General features: G+C 54.6%; 1 protein-coding gene across 4 annotated transcripts in view; it reads left to right on the forward strand.

Annotated features, from left to right (window-relative positions):
• LOC133341289 (uncharacterized) overlaps positions 1-24,522 on the forward strand; it is an 81,031-nt gene that overhangs the window by 23,871 nt on the left and 32,638 nt on the right. For all 4 annotated transcript variants that reach the window (XM_061549805.1, XM_061549803.1, XM_061549802.1 and 1 more), the window contains exon 2: positions 9,483-11,389. In XM_061549805.1, coding sequence (XP_061405789.1) covers positions 9,499-11,389 — 1,891 coding nt within the window. In that variant the 5' untranslated portion in view covers positions 9,483-9,498. The remainder of the gene's footprint in view (positions 1-9,482; positions 11,390-24,522) is intronic.

Below are 24,522 nucleotides of genomic sequence, written 5' to 3' on the forward strand. Positions count from 1 at the left end.
CACCAAGCCATACGGAGGCCACTCCTCCAGCGACGCGCTTCCTGCCGGTAACAGAGACGGCACATGTGTGTGTGTTTGCTGTTCTCGAAACAGGTTCACATATCTCTTCTTCTTGGTTCTTTCGGTAAAGTCACGTAGAATGGGAAAAATAAAATAATAATAAATAAAAATAAAAACATGATAAATTAATTCTCACGACATTTCGGCCATCTGAGGACGGCTGCTTGCTTTGTGGCCGAAACGTCGTGATAATTATTTTATTATGTTTTTATTTGTATTTTTTATTAATTTATTATTTCCATTCTACGTGACTTTACCGAAAGAACCAAGAAGATGAATCCCTGCAGTCACGAAAGCTTTAAATTGAAAGGTTCACATATTTTATTTATTGTTGTCATTTCACGATATTTGCGCTCTGTCCGTGATCGAACAGAAACAATGCTGCGCTTGGCAGGTGTTTAACCGCCGCCTGCTTGGCTAAACCCGTGGCTTTTAGAGAGGTTCTGTGCAAAACCCAAAACGGACCTGTTGGGGGGTGGCGGGGGGGGTTGGGGTTTGGTGTTTCTCTCCAAAGAGGATGCAGAGCAGCCTCCTCCTTGAGTCAAGGGAGCTGACGTCAAGCGACGGGCAGAAAAATTCAACGAAACATCGAGAGAGAGAAGACGTTCCCGTTTAGAACACCCCCCCCCGGGTGTGTGTCGCTCTTTGAATTTTTATTTAATCGTTGCACCCATAAATCTTATTTTGGTCACACCCATAAATCTCTCTCTTCTCCCCCCCATCTGCGTCTTCTAATTAAATAAATTCATCCAGAATATTCTTTCCGCCTCGTGATGTGGGAAGAACGAAGCTGTGAGTTCGAGTCCATGTTGGAGTCGGCGGCAGGGGGGTGGGTGAGCTCAGCCGCTATATCTGCGGTGGCTAGGAGATGTTAACTCTCTCGCCTGGTATGCAGGAGGTCGTGGGTTCGATTCCCACCCTTTCACACTTGCTGTGTGTTTGGTGTTTGCATATCTCTCTGCCCCTCCCCCCCCCCATATTTTGTAATGGACACGCGTTTAGAGTTATTTGGCTGCTAAAAATTTCCACGTGATAAGCCACGTGGTTGACCTATCCTTTGTGGCCAGGCTGCTTCTGAAAAAGAGCTGTATAGCTCAGTGGGCCTTACCCGGTAAAATAAAAATATCCGTCCGTGGTCTATAAGTACCAATTTTTCCCTCTGGAGCGACTCCCCTGTCATAGAAAGCTGGAATTTCCACCCCTGGCTCCGGCTAACCGATGAAAATAAACACTTCCCCGTGCTCGCTTGAACCAATTTTTAAGTGGTTAATATTTTGATTGTGAGTGAAATAAATCGATTTTTCCGCAATCGTTTTTCAGAATGGATAATCAATTTCCCGAAGGTCGCGGGGTCGAAATGATCCGGCGGTAGTTTTGACGTGGATTGAACCGGTCGGTGGGTGCACGCCGAAGTTCCAACCGCACGGAGCCTTCGACTGTGATTGGTCCAACACGGTGAGCATGGTGAATGGGAAGGATTACATTGAAGTTGTCCATATCACGTGCGGTGCTAGGCATTCGAAAGGAGCATGAGCTTGAAAATGAGCTTAAAATTTTTTTTTCTTTTAGTCATAGCCCAGGTTTCGAACCTATTCCCTTCAAGTCATGCTGCCTATGTAGGTGCTTCAGCACAGCCACCAACAACCTCCACCAGAATCGGATTCTTTATTTATCCTGCTCTTTTTCACAAATGTCCAGAAGGGGCTGGTCAGAAAGTTGCAACAACTAACAACACAAAAACACAATCGCGTTGCATAGTATAGAAAAGGTTAGCAATTTTTTTTTAAATAAACCACAGGTACAATACTGCTACGGTGGCGAGATGTTAACTGCCTCGCCTGGTATACAGGAGGTCGTGGGTTAGCTCTCGACTTTGATGCCTGCTGTATATTTGGAATTTGCGTGTCTCTCTCTCCGTGGTTGCGTAGATTTTTCTCTGGGTCCTCCAGCTTTTCCCTCCCACAGTTAGAATCGACACGCATTTCAAGTAATTTGCCTGCCGGAAATATCTTCTGCCTGTGGTCGCGTGTCCTTCATCCGCACCTCCGATTAGCGCGGTTGGCTACGAACGGTGCGAAAGCAGTTGTACAAAACCACTACCCATCATAATTGTTGCAGTCTCTTCTCGACTCGCCCCGACCGTCGCTCTTGACAGTGTCCACTTCGCGCTGGCGCAGAGTGGCCCCTGTGGAGAGGCGCACTCCGACCCTTCTAAGAGAAACGCAGCCCATACATAAAACAGAGAGGGCAGGTCTCTCCGCCACCGGGGCCCCTCTCTCGCAATGCAGTATTTATGGCTGGAATATCAACGCGAGCCCGGCGGGGGGGGGGGGGGGGCTTCGTTGAAACATAATGCAGAGCGAGGTCCCCACCATGTGTGTGTGTTTATGGTAAGTAGCGGTTAGCGCTGCGCTATGAACCCGTTGTCCTGAGTTCGATTCCCGCGCTCACTGCTAACACCGGTGACGATTATCTGAACCGGTCCTGCACCGTCTCCCAGGTCGACTCGCTCTCGAATGAGTCCCTGGTGCGGTGTGTAAACATCGCCACTGGGGAGACAAAGGCGGCCGGGCGTGGTCCTGGCCACCCACCTCCTCTTGTGCCGTGCTGGCCTACATCGGTGCTCGAACAGGACTTGCCCCAAACAGTCTGAGGCTAGCCGGGGGGGATCTTTGTCTTTGTGTGCTCGCTTGCTCGCTCTCGAATGAGTGGTAATACGGAGCGATCCGTTTTATATGCGATTCATTGACCCTCGCCCCTCCCATAAATTATTGGTAAAGCTGCAGCGCTGCATCTGCTCGCTCGTGCCACTGCTGGGGAAAGGGGGGAGTGCTAAAAGAGAGCCCCCTCTTAGACTACAGGTGTGTATTTGGCCTACTCTTCCACGCTGGCCTGGAAGCGCTGCTTCCGCCGCCGCCGGCATTGCTGATCAGCGGCAGTAGCCGGCGACAACTCTTCGCGGTCGAGGGAGAGCGAGAGCCGTTCTCGTCCGTTCCAGGAATGACGTGGATGGCCGTGCCGAACAACGCGCGCGTTCCTCCCCGAAAACATTGTCAGAGCCGCGTTTGGCACGACCTACGTGAGATCCTACGCGGTGGCGGCGGCGTCTTTTAAAGTGCCTCCAACTGACGTCCAAAACTGTGGGGCCTCCGACCGACCTTCCTCGCTGCGTCACGCGGCCACCACCTCCCCTCCACCTTCGGCCTCGCGCTCACCCTCGCCACCTCTCCTCTCCTGCCGGCCTCACATCTGTCCCCCCCCACCCACCCACGGTCATCTGTGTGCAGTCTATTGAGGTGGAGCATTTGCATTTAGACGCGTTTGTAAATGCAAGCCGGTGCCGCTGCCGCCGCTGCGTTGTGGCGCGCGGTAGAGAACTCCCCCGCGCTCTCCGCTGGCCCCTGGAGCGGTGAGCTGCGTGCGCCCTCCTGGGCCGCGTAGAAGACCCCGCGGCGGCTTGGCCCCACGAACGGAACTGCCGGGGGGAGGGCCCGAGGCTCGTATCCACACCGAGATACGTACATGTGACCCTCCCCTCCCTCCTCCTGTGGTCTGAGACTTGCTGCGGTGTCTGTGCACCTGGTAGTCTCCCCCGCCCTCCCCGCCCGCTGATAATTGGCCGCGTCTCCACCTGCCGCGCAGGACCGCTCGGCAAACGCCAAATAACCTGCAGCCACCGTTGACCTTACTCACCTCTCCGCCCCACGGCCGCCTCCACCCCTGCTCTCCGCTGCTACCCACCCACACCAAAATCACCCCCCCACGCTCCTCAACCCTCCTTTTGTCCCATTGGCTGAAGAAAAGAAAAAAAACATACAAATAAAGCGGGGCACTAATTAATGTTTTTTTTTTAAAGGCTGTGCCACTTCCGCAAATATTTTTTTAATGGGGGTCATATGGAGGTTATGACATGAAAGTGCCGTTCTTAAACAATTGCCCCCTTTCTATTATGAAGATAATGTGCCGAGGCGAGCACAATGGGCCCCATCGGAGTTGCCCGGGCCGCTGCAGTTCCGATGAACGCAATTCTCGGGGAAGCAATTGTACGACAAATCCAACCGCCGTCTCGCCGAAAGCACGGGAGTGCAAAATATTCCCCCTCGCTCTTTGGTTGCGTTATGGATAGACTGGCCCCTGCAATAGTAATGTGGAATTCGCACCCCTGGCTCGAACATCGTCCTCCAACCCCCCTCCGTATGCAGGATGGTTCTTTTGATCAAACCACCTGGGATTTGCCCAGTCTCTCCAACTTTTCGAAGCCAAGCAGGATTTTGAGACCGGTTAGTGCTGGTGTTGGTGGTAGGGGTGACCTTGCACAAATTAGGGTGCTATAGGCTTCGGGGCTATGTGGTGGGCATAGTGGAGGGGCAGTGCTGCACAATGCATCGTGGATGCCATAGTTCTAAATTCCAACAGCTATGCTCCCGGCCTTCACCAAACCACACTGACCAGCGTGCTAGAAGTACAGAATCCCCCACGACCACAAAGACAAAGATCCCCCATATAGCCTTAGACTGTAGGGGCAAGTGCTGTTTGCGAGCACCTATGAAGGCCAGCACGGCACACGAGCGGGTGGGTGGCCAACACCTCGCCCGGCCGCCTTTGTCTCCCCAGTGGCGATGTTTACACCGCACCAGGCTGTTAGCGAGTACCTAATGAAGGCCTACACACGACCCACGCACACACACCTTGCAGTGGTAACACTTAAGCGCGAAGATTAGCCTAAATATTGTACTGCTTTAGTCAACTGGACTACGTGAATGCCAAAATGATATCCACAGACTTAGAGTACGACTGCTGGCTAAATCGACAGCGGGTCGCGTGCGTGATACCCGGACGCACGCACGAGGCGGGGTGGCGGACAACTTCTCACACTCGTGTGTGGCCATTGGAGATCGGCCTCGACACTTGGGGGGCAGATCACAAAATTAAATAAATAAATTGCATCCAAGAGATTTCTCCATCCCCTGCACCTCACCAACGCGGCCCCCTCCCCACCCTCCAACCCGAGCATCCCTTCCCCTCCAATTTAGCGGCCGTAACATCCCTCCCGATAACTCCCTCTGCTTTGCCTGCCGCGCGCTGATTGATTGGACTCGTGGCCCGGCTGTTTTTCGAGGAAGAGTAGCAGCGGCAGGAGGAGGAGGAGGGAGGCCGCCTGCATTTCTCTGCGCCTTGACGGTGGGAGGAGGCGGTGAGAGCAAAGGGGACCGTTAAGTGGCAGCGAGAGCTGCGGCCGGGGGGGGGGGGGGGGGTCGGCACGCAGCCCTGATTTTAAATAGGACTTGACAAGACGTCCGCTTAGTGGAGGTCTTGTTGAACGGGCGCCTGCCCCCCTACCACCCCGCCACCGTTACCATCGGTAGCATCGTTATCGTGTCCCTGGATCTCTGTGTAAGACCGATAGGCCTCTGTCGCATGATTGTAGGCCTCTGTGTAGGCCAGTGGTGTCCGTGGCACGAGCCCTCTATAAAATGGCGTTGCGGGCCCTCCCCCTCCATCCTCCGTCACCCCTCCTTTTGTAGCCCCGTTGCCTTGGGCCCATTCGGCCCGTGTACCGCGGTGCAATTGCACCGCCTGCACACTTCCATGGCAATGTAATGTTCGTGCCGACCATAAAAAAAAAACAACCCTCCCTGTCGGCTCGTTCTGCCGTCCTGCGCGTGCGTGTGTGGGCCGCTGCCGTGTGCTTTCTTGAGCTTCCCTCTGCAAGGCTTTGGAACGTGTGCAGGTGCGTGGTCCACTCGGCCTCAAATGCGAGTACCTGGTGCGGCGTGTAAAACATCGCCACGAGGGAGACCAAGGCCGTCGGGCGTGGTGTTTGCCACCCACCCCGTCGCGTGCCGTGCCGGCCTTCATAAGCGCCACTCGCGAACAGCGCTTGCCCCAACAGTCTGAGGCCACACGGGGGATCTTTGTCTTTGTGCACATGTGAGCGTGTGTATCTGTGGGGAGCGCGCGAGCACAGTGATTAGCGCACTGCGTTGCAAATCCCGGCCACCTGAAATCAATTCCCAGTTACATGGCTAACAACCAACGCAAATGATCTAAACCTATCTGAACCGGTCGCGAGCCCTCCCATAGGTCGACTCGGCCTTAAACGAGTATATAGTACGGTGTTTAAAGGAACTGCAATGGGGTGACTCAAAACCCAATCCTGCGTAACCCTTACCGCACCACTGACTTTTGTACCGTTCAGCCCTTAATAATTACTCGCTAACAGCGCTCGCCCCGACAGTCATGCAGGGCTACATGGGCCATCTCTGTGTGGGTGCGTGCACACGCCTGCGTGCACACGTACGCGTGCACACGTACGCGTGCCTGCCTGCCTGCGTGCGTGCGTGTGTCGTTGAGAAGCAAACGCGGTGGTTAATGCACCGGGTTCAGCTTCTGGCCATGCTCCATTTCACTGATACACGGTGTCCAGAACCAGTGCTCGTCTACCGCTAGGTTGACTCGGCCTTCCACAGCCCTAAACGAGCAAGAATGTGATGAGGTGTGTGTAAACGACAGCGCTGGGGAGACAAAGGCGGCCGGGCATGGTGTTAGCGACACCAACGTGGTGAAATGTTAACTACCTCACCTGGTATGCAGGAGGTCGTGGGTTTGATCCAGACCCTGACGCTGGTATATTTGGAGGGATGTTTCTCCGGGTCCTCTGGTTATTCCCTCCACATTTGGAATCCACGTGCGTTTAGAGGGTTTGGCTGCTATAAACTTTGAGCTATTACGTGTGGCCATGTCGCGTCTGAAAAAGTGCTGTACAACTCGGTGGGCCTTACCTGGTAAAATAAAAATTGTAAAGAAAAAATATTGTGTGCTGTTCCGGCTTTCACAGGTGCTCGCGAACAGCACTCTCTCCAACAGCCTGCACAGGCTATGGGGTGAGGGTGGGGGGTGTGGAGGGGATCTTTGTCTTTGACCTTTGGAGGTGCTCTCTAATAGCACTCGATCCTAGCAGGGGGAGTTTTACGCTTTTGGCTTTGTGTGGCGCTCGCTGCCGCACGTGCTCCGGGTGTCATCGTCTTTCGCGAGCCTCCGTGGAGGCCGAGGCTTGGCCCACAGCTGGCCGGGAAAAACCCGAGGTCGGTGAGGCCAGGGCGGCTGATCGCTCGGCGGTCAAACGTGGCGTGGAAACGCTCGGTCGCGATATGGGGAGTGGGCGTCCGTTCGTTCACTCACTCGCTCACCTGGTTGGTTTCCTGCTCGCGGTCACTACCCCTTCATGGCAAGTCGGTCACATGCTGGACATCCGTGAAACAGAGCTTCATACCTCAACGGATTCCTTCTGCAGTCTAAATAAAGACTCTGATTTTGACAAGCTGCTTCGTGCGAGTATTCGCTCCCACCGAACACCGGAACGTGTGAAAACCAGTGACTCATGGACTCGTCGACTCAAGTGCTGTAACAAAACGCCAACCCACTAACTCAGGCGTTAAATCTGACACCGGCTCTCTCAATCGCACTATCTCGCTCACAAATCCACAAACTAGGTCACACTGTCAAACACTCGCTTCCTCAAATACCGACCCACACCTTCAAAGAATAATCCAATCACTCTCGTTCGACAGCAATCCAATCATTCACTCAAACATTACCTCACTCGCTCCACGATACACCCACTTACCATCCACCCAACCACTCACTCACCATTCCATCCACTCACTCGCCACTCCACCCACCGACTCACTCGCTCGGTCACAAATCCATCCACCCCACTCATTTGCCAATTCACCAACTTCCCTATCCACTCACTCACCAGTCCCATCCATCCACTCATTTATCGGTCCACCCACTTGCCTATCCACTCACCGACTCACTTCACTCAGTCATCGGTCCACTCATTCGCTCACCAATCCACCCCCTCGCTCACTCACCAATCCACCACACGCCTGAGCGGTCACTTGGCAATCCACCCACTCGCCAAAGCACTCGGTCACCCACCCACACACCCACACACGCTCACTCACTCAACACTCCCCCACCACTCCGCTCCGTTCCGCTATCTCTCGCACACTGCCTCCCCCCCCCCCCCCCCCCTTACTGGACTAAGTAATGGGCCCTGACAGAGCCGGGCGGTTTCGTCTGGCTCGTCTCCTTACAAGACAAACGGAATGCTCCTTCGCTCTTAATTCCCGCCACCTGTGCGAACCGCCCGCCCGCCCGACCCTCCTCTTGGCACCTCCCGTCGGCGCCCTCCTCCTCTGCGAGTGGCGCGCACGCGCGGGATACAGATGCCGGCGGGCCCCGTTAGCCACGCTTGCGTTCCGATCGCTCACCGGATTCTCAGGGATATTGCAAACGCCGGCCATCGCATCTGCATAGAGACTTTGCGTGCGTGCGTGTGAGGGCACTCGCCCTGTCTTAGTCTTGATGGCTAGACGGGGGGGGGGGGGGGGGGTGGTGGGGTCTTTGCCCATGTGGTGTGTTTGTGATGTTGATGCGCTGACACGGTAGTTGTGGCGAGCTGCGTTTACGATCCAGGTGGACCCGACTTGGATTCCAGGCCATGGCCTATATCAGTTATGATTATCAGAACCAATCCAAGGCTTCCCCTCGGTTGACTCGGCCTGAAATGAGTACCTAATGCAGCATGCAAACCTCGGCAATGGGCAGACAAAGGTTAGCCAGGCGTGGTGCTGGCCACACTGCCGCCCTTTGCACCATATGCGCTCTCTCTAACAGCCCTTTGCTCCAGCGGCCTGAAGAGGCTATACGGGGGTCTTTGTCTATGTGCGTGCGCGTACGTGTGCGGCAGTGAATTAAGCTTGGCTATCAACAAGATGAGCCCCCTTCTTTCCCGGAGAGTCTGAATCAGCGGAAGGAAATTGGATGATTGATTGGCTGAGGATGCACCACGGAGAACATCTCGTTGGCGCGCTGTTAACTGCCTCGCCTGGTACACAGGAGGTCGTGGGATCGATCCCCACCCCCGATGCCTGCTGTATATTTGGAGTTTGCGTGTTCTCCCCGTGGTTGTGTGGATGTTTATCCGGGTCCTCTGGTTATTCCCTCCATTTAGAATCAACAAGCTATCATGTGTGGCCAGGTCACCTCTGAAAAAGAGTTGTACAGCTCAGTGGGCCTTATAAACAACCGTTTATAGTTTTTAAGTACCCAGAGATGTGGCCACACCTGACCACTTGCTCTTGCAAGGGGCTGCACATTCGTACACGGCACATGCACTCCAGTGCTGGAGAAATGAAATTCTAAATTCGTGTAATAAGAATAATCGTGGTTTACACATGGATAGCACCCAACAGCGGCGTGCGCATTTTCTGACGGCGTCGGTACGTACGTGTGCTGCTTGCGCTGTGCCTCTAGCAGCAGGTAGGGCCATAGCGGGCGCTGGTGCCCGAAGAGTCTAACAGAACCCGCTCCCCGCCCCCCCGCCTGCCACCGTGCACGCCTCTCCTCCACAGGGGCGCAGGCGGTGCGATGGCGTCAGCCCTGGCGGGACGCGCGCACAGCCACATGCAGAGCCCCCTGCTGCAGGTGTGGCTGGGCCCGCCCTGCGACAGCGACCTGCAGCAGGCGAGTAGGGCGGCCGCCGCCTCTGCCGCCGCTGCCGCCGTCGCGACCGCGGCGAGGAGGGGCGACGTCGATGACTCCTCGCACTCGAGCGGCGTGTGGAAGACCTACCCCCTGCGCAAGCGGTTCTCGGCCTTCCGCTTGGCCGGAGCGTCGTCTGATGCGCCCAAGGGCGATGGCGGGCTCGTGCCCTCGCCGCCGCGACCCCCACCGCCTTCCTACCAGCAGCACCAGCAGCTGCAGCTGCAGCAGCGCGAGCGTGCGGAGGAGGGCGACGGCGGCTCGTTGCGCGCGACGAGAGACTGCGGTGCCAAGGGGTTGAGCGCCGCCGACGTGGCGCCCAGGAAGCGCAAGGCGGCCGTCGCGCTCTTCGCGTGCGGCCCCCCGCGCGGGGCAGCGCGCAGGAGCCACAAGCGGCGAGGGGCTCCCAGCTCGGACGACGATGATGACGACGACTACGAGGAGGAGGAGGACGGCTATGACGTCGGCGGCTGGGCCGCCCGCCTGCCGGGCGTCCGTCGCCGCGCTCACGGCGGCCACGGCCAGCAGCAGCACGAGCCGAACCACCGGTGGCGCGGTTTGCGGGAGGCGCCCGACGACGGGCAGCCGGTGAGGAAGCGCCGGGTGGCCAGCCTGAACGCGGAGGCGCTGGTGAACCTGCTGCTGGAGCGTGACGACGACGACCTGGCGCTGGCCGCTCCGTGCGCTCCGCAGCCTGCGCCGCCGGTGCCCGAGAGGCATCGAGCGACAGCCAGCGGCGGCGGTGGTAGTGGAGTGCAGCAGCGGCAGCAGCAGCAACAACAGCAGCAGCAGCCGAGGGGCAGCAGCACGCTGGTGAACAGACGCAGCCCGTGCTTGGCAGCGTCGGCCGGGCCGGGCCAGGACTGCTCTCTAGCGCAGGGCTCCATGCTGTCCGAGACGGACGCGGCCTCCCTGCACCCGCCCGCCTCCGCCGTCGCCGGCGGTGCCCCGGGAGTGGAGCGGGCGGAGGCCGAGGCGTTCGCCAACTCGCGCGCCGACGCCTGCAAGTGCCCCTTAGCCGCGATCCGGGACTGCAGGCGGCCTCCCGTGGTCGTCTCCGCCACGCCGCCCATTCTGTCGGTGGCGTCGGCGGCGGCGTCGGGAGCCGTGCTGCAGAGCAAGTCCGGGGGCGAAGGTGTCCTGGCGGCGCAGGGCGTGGGCTACCAGCAGACGCCCGGGACGCTGCCGCAGGTGCCGTGGAGCCCCCCGGCCGAGCCCCTGGACTGCCGGCGTATCGCGCCGCCGCCCCCCTCCTTCTCCGTCCCGTACTCGGGATGCTTCCTGACCGGCGTCGGCTTCCAGCCGTCGGTAACGGCGGGCGGCGTGGACTTCGTACCGGCGACCTCGTCGGCGTCGTCGTCGGCGGTAGACGACGACGTCCCGCTGGACCTGTCGACGAAGCGGCCGGGCGCCGACCGGTCGCGCGCGGCCGACAAGCGCCCGCCGTACGATCTCGGGCCCGGGGCGCGGCCGCTCAGGACGGGGATGACCCTGGAGCCGGCGCCGACCTCCCGGCGCAATCGCACGCACCCCTCCCTGCTGGGCCCCCGCTTGTTCGCGTCTCGGCTTGCGGTGGTGCCGCCGCCGCAGCCGCCCCGGCTACGGCCACAGCAGCCGCGGGCACCCCACGGCTTTGCGGACGCGATGACCCCTTCCATGGCCTACGGCGGAAGGAACCTGAGCTACACGGGAACGTACTTCTTTGGGCCCGGATCAAGCCCCCCGCTGCTTCCCTGCCATCGCCAAGGGCACGAGCCTACGTGGAACGCGGAGCCAGGTAAACGCTGCTCGCCCTTTCGTGTTGTTTTGTTGTTTTTTGCTGCTGGCTCCCCGGCTTTTTCTCGCTAAATTTATCCTGCCGTCGACTTTCGAGACAGCTGCGGTGGAGTCTCGCGGGGGGGCTGGCTGCCTGGCTGGTGCGAGGCCGGGGTCAAAACGCCGGGCCAGCACCGCTGGGAGCTGTGGAGTTTGTGGGCATGCGCCCCCCCGTGCCCTACCCCCCCCCCCCCCCCCTCTTCAGGTTGCTTCCAACTCATCCGTCCACGCGTGGGGAATTCGTAAAAAAAAATGATGACAACTAACTGGTGGCCGCATTTTGCTGATGGGATTCAGAAAGTTGAAGCCAGAACGGGTTTTTTTCCTGCTTTTAAACACACGCTGCTGTAAATGTTGATTCGGAATACTGATGGAACAAAACGTCGCTGCTGGTGTTGTTGGTGGTGGTGACATGGACATTTATTTTATCACGTATTTCTTGTCCTGGCCTTTCGCTAATTGCGCTTAAATTTGACCGAGCCTGGGTGGTTTAGTTCTCAATGAGTCACAGAGGGCATTTGTCATTTCCATTTAATCAATTGAACGGTACAGTGATTTAGTGGCCCCGTGTCAATCCACTGCTGGATGAAGGTTTCCCCATACTTTGTCGATCAAGGGGGTTATTCTTTTATCGCCATACTTCATCACGCTGGTAATGTTGGTTTGGCGAAATGGAGGCTGTAGGTGGTGGCGTCTGGGGACGGTGGTGGGGGGGTGGGTGGCCTGGTTGCTTCTATAAAATAAGTTAATACTATAGTGGGCTTTACCTGGTAAGATACAATTAGTTTAGTTGAATGTGTCTATATATTTTTTTAGTGATTGGCTATACGTTGCGCTCCCGTTTGTGTATTTGTATTTGTTGTTAACATTGTGAACTGCCCCTACTTTTCTAGCTTGTCAGATTCCTCCCAGGTTAAATAAATACTCTGATTAACTCATAAACTGAGCAGTGGAGGTCTTAGCCACTCCATCTGTAGAGGGAAAACTATCCTCTTGCCCGCCCCATCATTTGACAGGCTTTTAATGATCCTCGGACGAATGAGTAACCAGCACGCATTTACCTATTTTACGATCTGTAAATACGCTTGTCATGGCATTCCATGCAAAACCTCCCTTTACAGCCCTTGAAATCTTTTACACCATTTACTAAAACACAAATAAATAAAGAAGTCTCCCTCCTGTGGGCATTTGCAAGAGAGTTCTGCTGCGTGCTCGCAATGCAGGTGAACCGGTGCCCGGTGTGACTGCGTCGTTTGTGGTGCTCTCTGTCGCGGGTAAATTTCCCAGCCAAGCGCGCCTGATCTTTCGTGGTGTCGTCGGACCGTGCTGCGTGTGCGTGTTACCTGAAAGCGTGTGGTGGTTTCTCTCCTTGTATAACCGAGTGCGCGGTACATTATGTGTGTGTTTGTGTGGGGGGGGGGGGGGGGTTAGAGCGGCAGTGTAGCTAACCTGGCGACACGGGCTTGATTTATTACTCGTGGCCAACATCAATGACGATTATCCTAACCGGTCCTGGGCCTCCCCTAGGTCTATTCGGCCTCAAATGAGCACCCGGTTCGGTGCGTAAACATCGCCACCTCGGGGGACAAAAGGCAGGTCCGGGCGTGGCGTTGGCCACCCGCCCGCTCGTGTGCCGTGCCGGCCTTCATAGGTGCTCGCTAACAGCACTTGCCCCTACAGTCTGTTACAGGCTAGATGGGGGCAGGGGGCTCTTTGTCTTTGGGGAGCGGGTAGTGCAGCGGTTAATGCGCTACGAACCCTGCGGCCCAAGTTGGAATCTCGCTCACGGCCACCATCGTTGACCTGAAGTCTAAGCCAGTCATGGGCCTTCTCTAGGTCCACTCGGCCTTAAATGACCAACTGGGGTGCAGTGTGTAAACATCAGTACTGGGGAGATGAAGGTGGCCAGCTGTTAATGGCGCTACCTCTGCAAAACGCAAAGAACATCCATGTAAAAAAAAACATTGAAAATCTGTTTATGGTGAGTTTCCAAATTAATGGAACACACTGTATCACAGAATACACCTCCAATTGTGGTTTTGTATAGCATACGTAACGTTCCTGTCTCTTGGTCTGTCCGTCTCTCGGTCTGTCTGTCAGTCTTTCTGTTGGTCTCTCCATCTCTTTGTGTATTTTCGTCTAGCAATCTTTGTCTGTTGGTCTGTCAATCGGTGTCTCTCATCCGTTTTGTCTGTTGGTCTGTCCGCCTCTGTTTCGTTCTGCCAGCCTGTCTGCCGTTGCGTCCGTGCCTGCGCCGTCTGCTTTGTCGGTGCGTCCGTCAACCCGATTTGTCGCCCGAGTTTCGTCACTTTTGTTTCGGAGGGTGTGTGCGGTTTTCTTCCTCCTCTCTCCGGAACCCGGCAACAAAAAAAAACAAAGCAGCAGCAGCAGCCCCTTGTACACACGGACGGACAAACGCGGCGTAAAACCGGTGTGCGTGCGTGATCCTAACGATCTGCGCTTAACAAGGGTGCTCTGCGGTCGCCGAACAAGGATATTAAGTGCTTTGCTCTGCGTAAAAAAAAAAAAATTGGTGCTCAGCAGTGGCGATTATCGATGCCGACTGCTGCGGGGCCCCCAGGGCTGAGTGTATCGATCTCCCCCCCACCCACCCACCCCGTGTCACCCCTGCCGACAGTTGGCAACGCAGGCGGCTGCGCAGATGCGTTCGACCCAGTGCCCACCCGGGCCTCGTGGCTTTTGTTTTTAAGCGTGAGCGGAGGTGGTGGTGGAGGAGGAGGTGGCGGCCAGGAGTGGTGGCAGTGCTGTTGGTGGTGTGAAGAGGTTTGGAGTGGTGGGGGTGGTTGTTGGTGGTCGTGGAGGCAATTAGAAGCGATGTGGTGGTGGTTTTGTGGTTCGAGCCTAGCGGCCGCCCTGGTTAATACTGCGGGCGTACCAACCAAGAACAGTTGTCTGTCTGCCTCGTGGTAGACGTTCGAGATCTTGTGACGTCATGAGCAAGAGCAGTCCATGTTCGAGTGTAAAGTTAAAAAATATTACTTGAATTGAATTCCAAATGTTCACATTTTAATATTTTTTTTATGAAAACACAGCAAACAACTCTCGCACGTGTCTTTCCGGTCGTGCCGCGAGTCCCATCGGGTACGACGTCCGACGTTTCACTCCACGTCCCTGCTGGGAGCTCCACGCTTTTTGGCGGAGAAAAGCTCACAGGGCGGCACTCGCGAAAAGCTCGGCAGGCGCCCGGAACAATGCCGCCACTTCAGATCCAGAGGTATAAACCTCCTGGATCTGGCAAGGCTGGCGGAGAGGGGGTGGGGTGGCCTTCTCGGGGAGAGGTTGGGGGGGGGGGGAGCTTTTGGGTGGGTGCGGTTTGGGGGGGGCGGCTGAATTGTTGAGAGCTTTGGTGCTCCCTCTATGGGAACTGACAGCTGTCATTGTCGCGTGTTTTGTTGGTTTTTTGTTTTGGTGGCCCCTCGTGGCCTCAAACCGGGTATATCCGCACCACTCCGCCCACTCCCACCGCCTAACCACCAACCCCCCACCTCTTCCCCGACACCCACCCACCCACACCACCACTCCTAGACACAGACGCTACCAACAACCAGCCTCCTCCCTCCTCCTCCGCCTGTCTGTCCCGACCTCATCACCTCCTATTCCCAAACGTAACGACGACCCAGCCCCACTCGCATCCCCAAGTGGCACGGACGGACACGCACACGCGCGCTCGCTGCACAAAGACCTCCCCCCTCCTCCTCCCCCCCCCCGTGTAGCCGTTGCAGACTGTTGGGCTGAGTGCCGTTAGCGAGCACTCGTTTACGCCCGCCGAGAGGGTGGTGTGGCAAACGCCACGCCCCCCCCCCCCAGGCCGCCTTTGTCTTCCCACGTGCTGCTGCCTGCGTTGTGTGCGGCCGGGGATTGAACTCGTGTCGGCCGGGCTTGGTGGCGCGGTGCGTCTCCTGCCTTCAACCCCGGCAAACCCAGGGTTCGATCCCACGAGCGGGCAAATCCGGCATGGGCTTTCTCCCAGGTCATTTCGGCCTTGAATCGGTTTTCGGGTGTGCGGCGCTTGAATTGTAAGCGCCGGGGATACAAAGACGGCTGGGTGCGCGTGCCGGTGCCCGCTTTTGTTTGGTGCGCCGACATTAATAGGTGCTCACTAGCAGAACTCCCCCCCCTCCCCCCCGACAGTCTATAAGGCTGAACAGGGCATCTTTGTCCTTTTGTTTTGTGTGCGCTCGCGCGCGCGTGCACGCCTCTGAGCGAGATCCCTACTCCCTCGTGACCCGGTCCCAAGTGCGCGCACACACCCAGCCTCATGCACAGACACATTTTCAACACACAAAGGTCCCCCGCATTAAGGCTTTCAGACTGTTAGAGCGGGCATTGTTAGCGAGCGCCTATTAGGGTCAGAATGACAAATGAGGTTGTGGTTTGGTCGGCTCCGCACCCATCCATCTCGGGTCTCCGCACGACTAATGTTGACTTTTACAACGCTTTGTACTCGGAGTCCGGCGGACTTCGACGTAGATTGGATGCGCGGGTCGTTTCACGTGCCGTACCCTACGTCCGCCAGCACTCTGTTAGGACGAGGAAGCTAATCCTGAGTTCCTGTTAATATTCACCGTCTATACGAGTTCAATGAGACACGCGCGCACACACACAGATGCCCGTTTCAGCCTTCAGAATCTACTCCGTGCGGGTGTGTAAGGTGCTGTTGGCGAGCACTGATTAGGGTCGGAGTGACAATGAGGTTGTGGTTTGAGTCGGCTCCGCACCCATCCATCTCGGTGCGGCGAGTAACTCATTTTAAGGCCGAATCGACGTAGAATCGCTTAAGGGCACGTTCGGATACTGCCACTCGCGACCATTGTTGTGCATTGAGAGGAGTTGAACTCATAGCTGTCATTCATAATCAACGTTTTTGGGTTTAGATCGCGTTATTTATAAATGTGTCGTAACCCTCCACCACCCGACACGGCCAATCAGTAAAAAAGTGTCACGTTGACAAAAGACAAATAGTTCACTGCTTTAGCCCACCGGTGTGTTGAAGCCACAACATTTACAATTTGAGTACGACGTTTCGCTGGTAATTGCATCCAGCATCATCGGGCAATTCGCCTACGTGTTAAACTCATAGCTGTCAACCCATACGGTTTAGCCATATTCCTGTACAGGGAAATCGAGTTTTGTAGGACGGACGTTGAGATTTATAAGTGCACAGGGTGACCGATAAGGTCCGAATGTGTCTATTGAGGTGGGGCACTGATAAGGGGTTGGCAGTTATGCGAACTCAGATCTCCCAAGCCATTGGTCAAGCGTTCCTCTTGTGTGCAAGTGGTGCGCACATTCTACACGCTGGTACGTGCATGCAAACAGGTTAACCCCTTCCCATTCCGATTGGTGTACGTGTGTACGCCATCAGTTTTATCTTCCGATGGACGTGCGTGTACGTCATCGGCACGAAATCGGAAGAAACGGTCAAATAAAAACTAACTTCATCGGTACGTCTTGGGGTCTGAAGACATGTCGAAGCTCCCGCAGGGCCATGCGGGAGGGCGTGCGACACAGTCTGGCGCCAGCCATCGCAAAGTTTGGTCGCTTCTCTGCGCTTCTCTGCGCTTCTCTGCGGTGGGTACAATGCCTTTTTATAAAGCAATGGCGCTACGCCTCCTCTAAATAAAATTAACGCTGAACCGCTCGCGCGTTCCAAGATTTAGCGGCGAATGGGACACCCGCCCTGCAACTTGCGGACGCCTCGGAGCGGGGAAAGGGTCGATGGGGCTTTCGGCAACAGCATTGGGCTGTTCCCCGTTAAGCTCCGAGCAGTAATGAGCTCCCTGCAGTCTGCACGTCAAAGCGCGCGCACAGGGCTGCTGCCTCTCCCGATTGCTGCCCTCTTGTGTGAGGACGTTGCCGCCCTGAGCAATCTGGAAGTCTTGCCAGGACGTCCAATGTGTCCCGGGTTGTGTGTTTTTTTTTTGACAGTTGCGTAATGATACGCAGATCAAGTTCCTCCCCTCTTCTGCCATGCTGTGTCCCCACTTTGTGGCACCGTCAGGATAGGCCAATATAAATGTCCATCATTTCGTAGGGAAGTCAAAAGTGGTTGCCATATGGATAGACTCCCCCCTCCCCCCCCCCCCCCCCCCATTATAGGGATGTTGGAAATGTCAGCACTGGCCCAGTGCTGCTAACATGAGATGAGCATTGCCTCGATGCCCACTCAACTACAAAGACAAAGATCCCCCTGATAGCATTGACAGACTATCGGGGCAAGTGCTGTTAGCGAGCACCTAGTAAAAGGCCAGAACGGCACACGAGGGGCGGGTGGCCAGCGCCACGCCCGGCCACCTTTGTCTCCCGAGTTAGCGATGTTTACGCCCTACCTCCAGCACCCACTCGGACGCCACCCTCTTCACTCGCACTGCCGACTCGTGCGATCACCCGCAGGGCTCCCTCACCCTTTGCCGGCAACACGTTTCCCATCGGGACGTAATCTGTCGCGCGGCTCGCGCGTGCGCGCAGTTTACGCCGATTACGCGGCAGATTATTTTGACGCGTCGGGCGGCGGCGGTGGTGCCCGCCGTCGTTTCCGCGCGTGAAGCCACTCGGCGGTTCTTGTCACCGTCGCCAACACCCCACAGACTCCCACACCACCCGTGTTTGTCTGCATCACAACTCTTTCTCACCCAGTCTCTCACCCCCCCACTCTCCCTCCCTCCACTCTCCCTCCCTCCACTCCCCACTCCCTCCCACTCACACCACCTCGCCTATAACGGCACACATGGGAGTCGAGAGCGAAAAGTACAGAACGTACACTGCGTGCGTGTGTGATCTCTCCATGCTGCTGCCCCCCCCCCCAACCCACACGCTTGGTCTACATGAGCCAAAGGAAGGTGATTTTTACTTATTCGACTCGCTCACGATGTTGGCTTGATACATGAGCTCCTTCAAATTATGTCCCATTGCATCCTCCTCCTTGCTGCTTGTCAAACCGTCTAAAGCTGCGGTTCTCATCTCGTGGGGTGTGTGTCCCCCCCCTCACCTGCCTTTACTGGGGGGAGGTGGCGGTGGAGGGGGAGCGGCATGGATACTGTGCAGGAGAAAGTCGGCGGCCACAATACATTCGCGCACAATCCGAAACAAATGCCTAACTAACGCAAAACACACTAAGGCACAACGTGAAACACATGGCTCGCTAACGCTGCGGTGACTAGATGCGTGGACATGTGATCTCTCCGTTTTTTGTGGCCTTAATAACCTTGTGTGTGTGGGGGGGGGGGATGCGATGGCTTGGGATTTTGGGGGGGGGGGGTACTAAAAGCCTTTGGAGCCACCGTTTTATAGACTCTAAACGGTAAACTCAAGCGACGCAGTGAATCGTACACTGTAATTTCCCCACACTCGCAGCCGTGCTTTGTTGGTCCCTAAATAACTGGCTGCCGGTAAAATTACGTGGAGCAGAGTCGCATCAAGCCTATCGCAACCCGTCCTGTGTGTACGGCTGCTTGCCCATCCCAGCAACGATCTGTACTCTGTCACGTGTCTGTGTTTTGTCGCTCCATACCGACCCCACTGTGTGTTTTTGAGACTTCTTGGCCACTGTTCAAACGTTGTTTTAATATTTCAGACATGCGGAAATGTGGACAAACACTACAGTGATCTGCCCGCTGAGATGAGCATGGGGTGAGGGTCCCATCTCTGGTTGCCATTGGCTGGAAATGCCCCCTCCCTTATGGCGCATGGCATTTTAACGTGATACCTCCCATAGGGGTGCCACGGTGGAGAGATGTTCACTACCTCGCCTGGTATACAGGAGGTTGTGGGTTCAATCCCGACCCTGACGCCTGCTGTATATTTGGAATCTGCGTGTCTCTCTCTCCGTGGTTGCGTAGATTTTTCTCCGGGTCCTGCAGCTTTTCCCTCCCACAGTTAGAATCGACACGCATTTCAAGTAATTTGCCTGCCGGAAATGCCCACGTGATCAGCCACTTCGTTGAGCTGTCAATTGTGGTGCCAAGGTTGATTCTGACAAAGAGCTAATATAGCTCGGTGCGGTCTTACCTGGTAAAATAAAATTAAAAAAAATTTCAGTTGCGGAAGTTTGTTCCACTGCACGACAAATCCCCTGGCGACCCGAATTCGGTTCCCGAGCCACGGCTACTAACATCCACGGCGAGTGACGTACGGATCCGTGCCTGGGCCGCCCTCTCCAGCAACTTGCACTGACCAGCGTGGTGAAGCGCGGTCTCTGGTCAACCAAACCTCGTGACCCAACGGCGCAGCGACCTTGTCATCCAGCAAGTGGATTCGCAAATGGCTGTGGTGAATAATTATAAATGGTCGTGGTTTGGATGCGTGCACAGTCGGCAAATTTAGCACAGTAATAGCCCCCTCCTCGGCCCCTAGCGAATTGATGCAAATTGATGAATTGTAACGATTCGGCTTCACAATTCAATTCTGAAATAAATAATTTGGCTGTCCCCCCCCCCCCCTTTACAATGTTCCCATTTGCTGTTTTGGCAACTCCACAAGCATTTGGTTCAAGCCAGGCCTGACTGCTGATAAAACACTGAATTCAGAAACCGTTCCGGAGTTTGATTGTGTCGAACAAGTGCTGTTTAAATTATCCACTCCCAGAAGGCTGTGAGGCTGATGGGATGTGGGATTTTATTTGGGGACGTAGCAATGTGAAGGGAGGCGTAAGGCAGTGGATGGCCAGTACCGCGCCTGGTCGACTTGGTCTCCCAAATGCTGATTACACAACCCCACCCGGCCACTCTGTTAGAGCCGAGTTGACCTCGGGGAGGAATGGGACCGGTTCCGATATTAGCGGGAATCTAATTCTGGCCTCCGGGGGTTATCGCACAGTGCGCTAGCTACTGAGAGGTCGCCTAAAGGTACTTAATACAGCATCTGTACTTAGGCTTACAGGAAACGAAAGAGGAATAACGAACTTGTGTAAGGTACTGTGTATTGTGTACTCTACATGTTTCAGCCTGTCAGGGTCGAAATGGAGATCTGTTTGGATATTTGCGTATCAACATTGATGGGCACACGGTGTAACCTTGGCTGTGCACAGTTCCGTGATATGTATCTTAACACGCAATGATATTATACGAGTACCGTACAATCAGCTGTTGCATCGATTGTTTGCGAGTCGTAAAGAATCGATTATTTACGATTCGGGCAAATCACTTTTCAACGTTGCATCCATGCCTCGCAGCCCAAGCGAAACTGCAACCGAGTTGGAGATAAATAAATGAACTATAAAATGAGACGGCTAAAAACGTCGAACCATGATCACGAACCCTCCGAAGCTCGACAATTCCTCGAAGTCCTAAACAATCGGTACAAATTCCACGTTCCCATGACACGAGCCAGTCCCCCGAGGGTAGGACGACCACGCTTGACTTTCCCCACAGTGGTACAGGGACCCCTCCACTTACGAACGAGTCGCGTTCCAGAGGTCCGTTCGTAAGTCTATTTTGTTCACAAGTCCAACTTTACTCCTGTCGATTCCAAAACGTGTTGTACGGCGTGTACACTAATTGCAGGGAATGGATTTACAAGTTGTATAATCTCCTTTTAGATGTAGATGCCACTAGTTTTTCATGTGCCCAGTGAGGATTTGGTCGGGAACAAACCTTGTAAGCTGTGGCCTCGGTGCAGTTGGCATGGGGCGCCAGAATGGGAGTGAGTGAAACGAGTTCCTTGTCCATTTTCCACTGCCGCCCCCTTTTCTCTTCCATAGCCTGGTGCCTGGTCACTGATGCAATCGCAAAACCTGCACACCACGTGACTGCTCCTCGGTTGAAGTCTGGTTCTGTGACCACAATCATTTTGCAATAATACCTTCATCCAGCAGTAGATAGAAAATGACTGACCGTCAAATAATTTTTATTTTGTTTATTTTAGCGACTTGCTTTTGTCTCTTTTGCACTCCTATCGGTTTTCCTATTGCAACTTGCTGACCCACCCCTACTTGGACATCTGCGAAAAGAGCTTCATAGCTCAACGCGGGATGCTTTTCATTCAGCAGGAGGTAGTCGAGACTGGCAATGACGTGCAGCAAGTAGATAAAGATGTTGGACCCTTTAAGGCTTTTGGCTTCTTCAAGAAGCGCAAGCTTGTCCTTGAACCTGAGGAATCTTCACTACAATCGGCCTGCGTCTGGCACCAGTGCCACCCGATTTTCCCAGCCCGGTGACCACGTTCCTTCAGCTCCGCCTGTCTGTGATCCATTCGTATCTTCTCGGAAAGCAACTTTTGAACGCTGTCCTCTGATTCAGCGCATGTTTCACTTTGGCTTTCCTTTGGGGCAAGCGCTGGGTGGGGCAGTAACTATGCAGATAGACATCGCCGCGATGAAGATTGTTTCTCCTTGAATGAGCCTCCGAGTAATCGGCCTTCCCAGATATCGTTAGGAGGCCCTCGCAGGCGGTGTTGATGTTCGTCTTCGTAGAGGGACAGTCGGTGGAAGTAGGGGTCGGTGCTTCTCTGTAGCCGTCGCAAACAGAGCTTCGTAATGACGGGGCCAGCGTGTGTGGGAGCAGGTCTGTTGGGAAGCCAGCCGTGCCGCTGCGCTGGGGAAAGGTGGCGGCGGTAATTGTTTCAAAAGTGGGGCCAACTGTGCGGAGTCGCCGTGGCAAAACTGCTACGTTTAATCATTCGCAGGGCTCATTTGGCTCGGGGGTGGCTCGTTTATGGGGTCGCATTCATGTGCCGGCCGCGATAGAGGGATCGAAAGGTCGCGTTGCCGTCATTAATCATTAATAATAGAGAGAAATCGCAGCGTGCGCAGCCTTTACACAGATGATAAGAGCCTTCGTCTACCGTCGTGGAAATCGGCAGCAGTTGGTCTGTTTATGAACTCGCAAACGTGCGGTCCTGACCAGAGAACTGTGGAATTTCCACATCTGGCCAAGTTTTGAAAAACGATGAGCCACCATCCCCTGCACCACCCCATGCTCGTTTAATCTGGCAGTCCACGTTTTTCTTTGAAAAAACATTGTTTACACATTAGGCATGCAGCGATTTGTAATTGATTCGTTGATTGCAATAGATTTGTCACGTTCGCGATAAACGCATCGAATTGTGCAAGCGAGGATCGATTGTTTGCCCATGATGTAAAAAGGATGCCAGTGTTAGGTCTGGGTTGACTTGAGTGGTCAAAGCTGTCCCAACAAAATTTGTACAAAAGCCTCAAACACAAACGAGACGGTGAAAAGGAGACGAAACAGAATCCGTCTCGTCTCGAATCGAATTGTGACTTTGAACTTCTTGCAGTCGATGCAATCGCTATATCTGACTCAATTCCCCGCTCACTCCGCCTCTACCAACCACACTGACCAGCTTGGTCAAACGAGTCCCCACGATTGACCCGCCACATCACCTGGGGAAGGGTCATCATACAGCAGTGGATTTACAGATGGCTCGAGTATTACGATTATTGTCCGTGTAGTGTGTGTATTGTTCTCGGCCAATAGCCCTCTTGGTATAACATGTAGAGATTTCATTTATTGACTGGCGTGCTGGCGAGTGCAAAGAAGATGAAAATAAGCCGACTTTAGCCCGTGTTTTTTGTTGCCAATACGGTTTCTTTTCAAGCGGTTGTACAGCAACATAGGAAGCTGACCTCTCGTATGCATTCGAGTGACCTTCCCCATATGAGTCAAACACCCCCCCCCCCCCTCCATATGAGTTTCCCCAGAGAGGTAGAATTTCCTCCCACTTGCCAAACACAAGAAATTGGCCAAACATCTTAAGCGGAGAAACCCCGCTCATCTCAAACAAGGAAGAAAAATCGCGCGTATGCACGGACGCTGTTCACACTTTTTGCCGACACGTGTTTAATTCGCCAATTTAACATCGTAGCGTTTTCAGCCGTGCAACAAGGATGACATGACGATCGTAATGATGGAATTGGCCGCCAAGGATGCAGACACCGAGGAAAATCCTTTTAGCGCTAGTTTTTTTGTGACCTCCGTTGCAAGAGTGCAAGAGCTAATGCCTTCATTCTTATAACCTTGAGTAAAATAACTGGATTTCCTGCATAAAGGGATCGCATGACTCATAATTATATCAGCACATAGTGTTTCATTATTATTATGTTAAGGAATTGCCAACGAAATAGAAAAACAATCGAATGTTGACTTAGCTTGTCGGGATGAAAATTAGACGCGTTAAGGTATTTTAAATGTTTTTTTTACATTCAGTGAACTTTTCCAATTCTAAATGTTGTTTTATGCTCGTTTGTAACAAATGAGCATTCTTCAAAATCCTTCCCGTTCATCCGTAGCAAGGCAGCAATAGCATTGTAACAATGTCAAGCCAAACTTTCATAACCGCAGAAATGTGTCATTATATATCGCATTTGCACGGGAACCCCCCCTGGTGTTTGTGTTTGCTTGTAGGGAAACAGTGGGGAGGACAGGGTGATGCAAATGGAAAATCGTCTCAGTCAGTTAACCCATAACATCGGGTCCGTCCCGTAACCTTCCTGTCGGCGAGCCTATGACATTTCCCTTGGCCTCAAAGCGCCACCTAGCCTGGCGCAGTGCCGGATATTGTCAGCATTTGGCAGCACGAATGTGTGTGTGTGCGGATAACTAGAAGTCCGTGTGTGTGTGTAAATGAGTGTCCATGTGGTGGTGCGAGTGTGTGTACAAGTGAGAGCGTGTGTTTGTCCAAGTTAGCCGGAGTGAGTGTGTGTGTGGTGTGCTGACCCACGTCAAGTGTCTGTAAAGGAATCTAAAAGGTGGCAAGGACAGCTTGGAGTGTGCTCCTGACGGCTGAGTTACGTGTGTGTGTGTGTGAAGTCTGGGGAGTGGAGTAGTCGTGTCGTGGTTAGTGTACTGCGCTATGAACCCGGCGACATGGTGTTGATTCCCGGCCATGATTAACATCAGAATATTTATTGAAACTGGAGGAATCCTATGAGCTATAAAGCTCTTGTTCACAGATGTCCAGTGGTTAGTGATATCTGAACCGATCCTGGGCCTCCCCTAGCTCGACTCGACCTTAAATTAGTGTTTGGTGTCGCGTGAAAACATCAGCAAATGAGAAGACAGGCGACGGGCCAGATGTGGTGCTGACCTTAATAGGTACTCGCTAACAGCACTCACCCCC

The sequence above is a fragment of the Lethenteron reissneri genome, chromosome 11, assembly GCF_015708825.2.
Source record: "Lethenteron reissneri isolate LAM-NWPU_2019-01 chromosome 11, ASM1570882v1, whole genome shotgun sequence".
Classification (NCBI taxonomy): domain Eukaryota; kingdom Metazoa; phylum Chordata; class Hyperoartia; order Petromyzontiformes; family Petromyzontidae; genus Lethenteron; species Lethenteron reissneri.